Source organism: Lathyrus oleraceus, chromosome 6, assembly GCF_024323335.1.
Source record: "Lathyrus oleraceus cultivar Zhongwan6 chromosome 6, CAAS_Psat_ZW6_1.0, whole genome shotgun sequence".
NCBI lineage: Eukaryota > Viridiplantae > Streptophyta > Magnoliopsida > Fabales > Fabaceae > Lathyrus > Lathyrus oleraceus.
In genome coordinates, this window is record NC_066584.1 from 473,693,934 (window position 1) to 473,702,883 (window position 8,950).

Here is an 8,950-nt window from a genome sequence, read left to right on the forward strand (position 1 = left end):
TATTGTAGTGCCCGCGAGCTTTCCCCACCCCGCCCTCACTTTTTTGCGGATCGGGTCTAAGATTTAGGCCCACATTCTCAACACCATCCCTTAATTCAGAATTAACTAATCAAAACTAATAATACTAATTTCATCCCTCAAGTGGAAAAATTGACCAGTCTTGATCGCTTTCGTCAGAACATCTGTCAGCTACTTATGAGTACTATAATGCATAACTTCTTGCACTCCATTATAAACTTTACTTCTCAAAAAATGATATTTAATCTTAGTATGCTTCCTTCTCCCATGCAACACTGAGTTCTTGGCAAGATTGATTGTAGACTTTGTGAGCGTAACTTCTGTTAGATGTGTTTTGTATGATGTCAAAACTAGGATACTTTAGCGTTAATGTATATTGGACGATATCCTCTGAATCTCTATGTGCATCTTAGCATTATGAAGCATACAAGTATTTGAAAACAATGTGGAAAAAGTATCATGCATCAAACGTGCATGAGAAAATAATTTTTGTGAAAAATAACATTACAGGTCGACACATGCAACTATAGGTCGACCTATGGAAATAGGATACACGAGTTTTAAATCAATTTCATCATACAATTAACAATTATAACACAAACATCGGAATTGAGATTAAAACGCCCAATCTTAAGAAGGTTAAGAGTTCCTCAATTCTACTCTTCCATCACACCTCTTATTATTGAAATAATTTCTCACCCTTACATGATCTCCAACAAAAGTCCTTAATCTTCTTCTTCAACCTCAAACTTTTGCTCTCCCTCTTTGCCTCTTTTGCTCCAATTTCACATACTGATAAAATCTCCCAAAATCCTAACTTCTCTCGTAACTTTTAAAATATATAATAACCTCCTTACTTTTGCTTAATTATTTTCTTCCCCAGTTTAACTCTAGCTTCCTTCCTCTTACCACAGACTCTCCTCAAATCCAATAATTGACTCATACTCCTATTTTTTCCAATTTATTATTTTATCAATAATAAAATAAATAAAATTCTAATTATTATAATCATTTTCTAATTTACTCTACCATCCCATCAGACCCTACTATTTCTACCACACCCCAACAACACATATTCAAATAATTTATTTAAAATCACACTAATATCCAATAATTAAATGAAACACTGAAAATCATCATAAATCACCAATAATTCAAAATAAAATAATTAATAGTTCCTCTATGATACTCGAAAAATCAACCTGTGGTGGCATTATCGTCATGTGAGGTTGAGTATATAGTAGGATCATATGCTGTTTGTCAAGCAATCTGTATCAGATTTGTGCTGGATGAGATGGAGATCGAAGTAAATCAAGGTGAACATGAAGTAAGATATTGCTCGAGTGAAGCACAGTTGACCGACATTTTCATCCAAGGATTGAAGATCGACAAATTCTTGACTTTGAAAAATAAATAAGGAATGGTTCATGTCGATTATGATTAGCAATTTGAATTATAAAGAGATATATTATAATATAATCCAAACTAATTAATTAATTAATTAATTAATTTATTTATTATAATTACTTGAGTTATAAGTAACCGACTTATATATATATATATATATATATATATATATATATATATATATATATATATATATATATATATATATATATATATATATATATTATATATATATATATATATTATACACGTGTGCATAGTATAATTCAAATAATAATCCAATCCAATTAGTTTTTATTCTCTCTACTTTCTTTCTCACCCAAATACATCATACACTAACATAAAGAAGGTAAAAAACACCACTTTCATATTGGATTATAAAGAAGGTAAAAAACACCACTTTCATATTGGATTATGAAATAGTAGAGACCTTTCTTTCTTTTTTTTTTGTTTACAAAAGAAAAACTTACAGAAAGTATAACATAACATAATATTACATAAGTGTCTCAATATACTAATATATAATACGTAAGAGTTTATGAAATATTGGTGGGACACTTGCCCCCATATTGACAAGAACAACATCGTTATATATATATATATATATATATATATATATATATATATATATATGTATATATATATATATATATATATATATATATATATATATATATATATATATATTACAAATATTCAATTACTCTAAAATAAATTATAATGTACAAAGAAAGAGAAAAAAGAGCAAACACATGCTGCCAAAATAGAATTGCTGAAGCTTCACTAACTGAATAGCCCCTCAAGCTAGCAATTGCTCCAAGCAAAATAGCACTTGGTGTTGTATACTGCATCAAAAGCACAAATCTAAACATTGCATCATTCTCAACCAAAAAATTCAACTTCTCAGCCAACATAATAATTCCAATTCCTATAACAGGAAGCACCACAAGTCTTGCTACAATGATCCCAATAGTAGTTCTAATTCCAAGTGTAGATTCATTTGGTCCTTCAGCTAGCATACCTCCTAATATAAGCATCACACAAGGTACCATTGCACCAGCCAATATTTCCAAACTATCTGTCATAAAGGACATTGGTGCATTGTTTCCAAAGAAAAATGTTTTCATCTGAGGCACAGTTCCAATGATGATAGCCAACAATGATGCAATTGTTGGCGGTTGAAGTATGTGATGAATTGGTGTTTGTTCCGCAACAATTCTTATCCTTCTAAAAACTCTAGGCTCAGCTAAACACCTAATAGACATAAGATCATTTCCACTACGTTGTTCCTCGTCCATTATTCCTGATCCTATCTCAAAACCAGGATCAGGAATAATAGACGTGGATTGACCAGAAATGCTCATAAAGATTCTAGCAATAAAAGGAGTCTTAGAATGTTGAGTTTCTTTATCCTCAATACCAGGCCACTCAGCTTCTACAAGAAGTGGTCTACTAACATCATTAAGTATTGTTTCTTCTTGTTCTTCTCTAATTTCATCTTCATTTTCAACAACCTCGTAATACTCAAAAGGAGGCTCCATCATGTGATAAACAAAAGTATAAACAAGAATCACAGAAATCCATTGAGATAAAGAAACATAAGCCACACCTCTTGACTTGCATTGTTTTCCAAAAGGATTATTTTGAGTGTGACAAACAGATCCAACTACAGCAATGAGAAGATTACCGGTGTTCCCGAATCCGGTCATTATGATTGTGAATCTATTAAACCTTTGAGGTGGCTGACATATAGTCACCACTATGAATCCAAGTAAGCTTCCAAAAAATGTACTGAGAAGTACATTAACTGGTATGAACCACCATTCCTTAAAATTCTCTAGAGTAATGCTGGTACCAAGTTCACTAAATATTAGGCAAGGTAAAAACAATGCAAATACAAGTTTACTTAGGAGTTTAAATGTGGCTCTGGGAATTAACTGCATTTTAGGGTTTGCAAGAAATAGTCCTATGAGTGTGAGGGAGATTAGCTTCAACAAAGGTTGAAGAGAAGTTCGAATATCTTCACTGTTAGGCCTTATATTTTCATGCAAACCTTCTGACATGATTGATTACCTTCAGAGCTTGTTGAGAAACAAATCTCCTGCAAATAAGTGATTATCTAAAAATGAAGTAGATAGCTAGCACACAAGAAAGTGAAGAAAGAAGAAACTTACAGAAAAGGAAATTGAGGATCAACTTTTGTGGAAAAAGATTAGAAAAAGCTTTCACGTTTCACTTTGAAAGGTTTCATTCACGAGAATCTTAACATAGTTACAATGACTGCAGCATGAGAGTTGATCTGAGTCTGCCAAATGTTCACGTCTTCATGGTCATTCGGTTGGGATCCATGAAGCACATAGAAAAGATTTTAGGATTCAAAAAGCACTACGGGCTCAAATGCAAAACTTTTTAATCTAACGTTTGTCTTTTTCCAACTAACTAAACTCTTGAAGTTTAATATAACTAGACGCAGGACACATAGGATTACTTTTAAATGGCATATATCACATTCATATTAATATAATGATATAAATTTTTATGAATGAAAAAAATAGCTGTGTTAAATGAAATAAAACATAAATAAAAATAGATTTTTTTTTAATATTCACAACGCCAAAAACTGGAATAGACAGCGCACCTTAGAGGGTGCTTTCTTAAAAAAGCGCACTCTAAAGTGAAGAGAAAAAATAAGGAGCGAACAACTGGAATAGACAGCGCACTTTAGAGGGCACTTTGTTAGTGGGCGCTTTTGTAACAAAGCGCCCTCTAAAGTGAAGCGAAAAAATAATGAGGAAATGGAGGGACACCAATAGAGGGCGCGTTTATGAAAGCGCCCTCTAAGGGTACCCTTAGAGGGCGTTTTTAAAAAAGCGCTCTCTAAGTCCATGTACATTTCCAGTTTATAAGGCGCTTTTGGAAAGCCTTAGAGAGCGCTTTTAGAAGCGCCCTCTTAGGCCCCCTTTAGAGGGCGCTTTTTTTACACAAGCGCCCTCTAAGGTCCCCTTTAGTAAACATTAAAATTATAACATATACTGCATGTCTCTTTATTTTCCCTCTCTATATGCTATTTCGTTTACGTAACTGGGTTTTCTCTCTACTGCGATTACTATCTACTGTGATTACTCTCGTCCTCCGTTCGTTCTCCCTCCCTCACTGTCGTCGTCGCCGTCGCCTTTTTCTGCTGCTGCGTTCACGTTCACTGAGTTATCTGCGTCCACCGTCGCTGTTCACTTTCTTCTCCATCGTTACTGTCACCTTGAAGGTATTTCTCTCAATAGTTTGTATTTTCAGGTGTTTGATTAGGGCATTTTCTAAACTGAGTTTTACATTTTGTGCATTATGTTGATTAATGTTGTTTAGGGCAAACGAGCACTATATGGTGTTCATGAGCACCTTGTTGTAAGGTTTTTTATTTCTGATTGAAAACTGATGTCATTTGGAGTGTGTTTGAGCTTGTGCTTGGAAGTTTGATGATTATGGATGCAAGTTTGTTCATGTTCCAAACACCATAAGTTTGCATTGGTCTTTTGTATGCAGTAGGTGTGTGTGAGTTTGTATTCAATAATGATGAAAAAAAGAGAGAGTTTAGATTGTTGTAACATGAGAGAAATGGAAGGTATATGAATGTGTTTTTTGTGTAGCTTCACGAATATGGTCATTGTCTTACTTGGGTCTTATTGAATCATTTCTATATTACAGATAAAATGGCTAGTAACCAAGACGATACCCATGACGCGAGTGGATCACGTAACAATGTTGAAAAAGAAATCAAACGAGGATTGACTGTTATGAAGTCAATCATTCGTGCAAGAGACAAGGGTGAAAAATTCGAAGTACATTGGAGTGCTGAAGACCAACTAATTGAGCCTAACGGTTCAATGTTGGCAAGTTACATTGGTTTCCTTGTTCGACAACATATTCCGATTACATGTGATAATTGGAGAAGTCCGGAATTGAAGGTTGGCAAAGAAAAAATATGGTCCGAGATACAGGTACTTACCATATATTGTTATATGTTTTTTTGTTGACTATTTGTTGACCATATATTGTTATAATATTACTTATAATAACACACTCCATGTGTATGTTTTTTAGAGATCCTTTCACATCGATGAAAGCTGGCAAAAATATTGTATTCAATTGGCCGGAAAAAGACTCCGAGGATTTCGATCCTTTTTGTCCAACAAATTTCTCAAGGATGAGGAAGGAAAATTTGTTGAAGCAGAACGACCAATGAAGTATGCGGAGATTATTTCAGCCGAAGAATGGGATAACTTTGTCGCCAAACGAAGAAACGAAAAATTCCATGTAATGTCTATTAATTATGGTATTATACAATTGTTAAGTTACTTGGTTCTGATATGCCTTAAACTTTTTTATCTAGGAAGTAAGCGACAAAAATCGGAAAAGGGCATCAAAACCCGCGTATCCGTACAAAAAAGGGCGTACGGGATATGCACGGTTACAACAAAGAATTGTGAGTATATTCAAATTCTATGAGCTTATACATTGTCACAATATGTTATAATTGATGATCTTATAATCTGATTCAATGTGTAGCTAGCCGAGGAGAAAAGTGACGCAACATCTCTTCCGGAGCACGTATTGTGGAAGGCTGCTCGGGATGGGAAGGATGGGGCTGTCGTTGAAGCGGTTCAAAATGTTTATGACGAATATGTAAGTATATGTAACATTATTTCTTTAATTATATCGAAAATTTTGTTAGACATATAATTCATTTTTAATCTCCTCTAATAATATTTCAGGAGACTTTATCCCAAACCTTACCTTCAACCGAGGTCCAGGATTGCAGGAGCGTACTTAGTCGAGTACTAAATGTTCCTGAGTATTCCGGTCGTGTGAGGGGTAAGGTTTTGGTGTGACTCCGTCGTCATTTTATAAAAAACCAAAAACAAAAAATCCTACCAACAAAGAGGTGATGGAGACCTTGGCGGAGTTAAGGGCACAAGTACTCAAACTGCAAAAGGAGAATGCAAGGTATAGAGAGGAAAGGTGCGGTTCCGAGGCAAAAGATACTAGTGACCGAGCTAGTATCAATTGTCAACCGAAATTTCCCGAGGTAATTATATATGTTATTATGAAATTAAAATAGCACTTTTTTACTTGACACATATACACGTTAACAATAACATTTATTATTGGTTTAGGGCATTACACCTTGTCAGCTGTATCTATCGTCACTAACTTATCGCATGGTTGGCAAGGGAAAAGTGCACAACACTTCGGGTGAATTACTTCACCATAATCCCCTCCCGGTGGGATATATGAAAGTTTCGGTTGACCTTGTATTAGATACGGACGCGCTTCTACCATTACCTGACGTTGTTTCAGAGACAACGTTGATGCGAGATGCAGTCGGATCCTTTGTTGGATGGCCGTCAGATCTAATTTTCCCAGATGCCGAGGTATATATGTTCTAAATGATTATGAATATTTAGTATTCACATTTCAATTCAGCTACAATTATGATATTTAATCAATCCTTATTACATGGTAATGTTAGACTCCTACAAGACCCACACATAAAGCTGGTAAAGGGATTTCAAGACGCATCGAGTCGGTTGCATCTCAAAAAGAGGTACAAATATATATACCCATTGAATTATATACGCAACGATTCTGTTGCATCACAAAAAGTCATGATTTAATTTATATGAATTTTTAGGTTCCCGGTCGAAAGTTGAAAAAAGCTGGTAAGGATATTCCAACAACGTCCGGGACAAAATCTCAAATTATGATGCGTCTTGAGAAAATGGTGGAAGAGTCAGATATTATGCACGACGCCATCCGTAGTGTAGATATTGATGAAGGTGTTTTCGGAATTGCTCATTCCGAAATAATTGCAAAGGAGGACATGCAACAACTTTTTGAACACGAAGAATTGGGCATCGCTGTCATTCATACATACATATGGTACTCCGATCAATCTATTATTTACTTAGTTGAACAATTTATTTACACATTTCAATGAGTAGTCTAATCTTTATTATGTTTCTATTTAAGGTATATGTATGACACATTGATGCGGGGAACTGAATTGTGTAACCGATTCAATTTTATTGCTGCTTCCCGTATCAACACAACGTTAATAACGAAAAATCCAACATCCGTAAAGAATGAACTAGTCGATAGATTCATGGCGGCCGACGATAATACTACACCCAGTTTGTATTTTTTACCGTTTAATTCTGGCAACGGGTTAGATTTTCTTTCTAATAATTTCATTCTAATCTATGTATATCTTTTACGTAGAAAATTTTCATGCATCTAAATTTTTGTTTTATTTTATAGTGGTCACTGGGTGTTGGTTGCTATGGATCTTTCGAGACTAATGGTGTATTATCTCGATTCGTTATCGGGTGATTGGAGTAAATATCCGAGTATGAAGAAGACAGTTGACGCGTAAGTGAAATTCCCCTAGATATTCGTGTGTATTTGTATATTTAATTATGTCTATCAGATTGATCTCAATATACGTTTTTATTTTGTTAGGGCAATACTAAAATTTAGATCGAAAAAGAATTATCGTAATAGGAAGGACATTACCTGGGTCAGAGTTCAGGTATATATTAAGTTTCTTATTTTTGCTTATAATAGTGTTTGTAAGAAATTAACTATATATATATATATATATATATATATATATATATATATATATATATATATATATATATATATATATATATATATATATATATATATATATATATATATATTATATATATATATATATATATATATATATATATATATATATTGTTTGTTTTCTGTGTAGTGTCCTCAGCAAAACAATTCGGTCGATTGCGGATTTTTTGTATTGAGATTTATGAGAGATATCATTGCGTTGAATCGTATAGACATCCCAAAAATGGTATGGAATAATAACTTAGGGTTTATTTTAATATTATCGGATATTTCATCTAATTTGTTACTAAATCATGAATATGTTTTATTCTCTTAATTGTAGTACTTTGACGAATACAAATCTTACTCAAGAGCTCATTTGGATGAAATGAAGGATGAATTGTGTCAATTCATTATTGATCAAAGAATCATATAGGTTGTAGTTGTTGTACATATATGTATGGAATGTTGTTGTACATGCATGAATATCAATATATTAATGTTGTATATATGGAGGATAAATGTTGTATATAAATGGATTCATGTTGTATATATCAATGGATTAATGGTGTATAACATTGGATTAAAGGATGAAATCAATATGAATTTTACACTTTTGCAGTATGCACAGGTTCCCAACTAAATACCCACTGTTTTTCAAACAAATTTTTTTAAAATAACTAACACTTTAGAGGGCGCTTTCTGTAGGAAGCGCCCTCTAAACACTTTACATTGACAACTTTAGAGGGCGCTTTTTCCAGAAAGCGCCCTCTAAGGTGGCCCTTTATGGACCACTCCAGAGGGTGCTTTTTTCTGAAAGCGCACTATAATATGACCCTTAAAGGGCCACTTTAGAGAGCGCTTTCTCCAGGAAAACAAA

General features: G+C 33.7%; 1 protein-coding gene across 1 annotated transcript; it reads right to left on the reverse strand.

Annotated features, from left to right (window-relative positions):
- Positions 1-2,111: 2,111 nt before the first annotated feature.
- Positions 2,112-3,585, reverse strand: LOC127097759 (protein PIN-LIKES 2-like). Its single transcript, XM_051036246.1, has one exon. It carries the CDS (start codon positions 3,486-3,488, stop codon positions 2,112-2,114), a length of 1,377 nt encoding a protein of 458 aa, XP_050892203.1. The 5' UTR covers positions 3,489-3,585.
- Between the last annotated feature and the right edge of the window lie 5,365 nt (positions 3,586-8,950).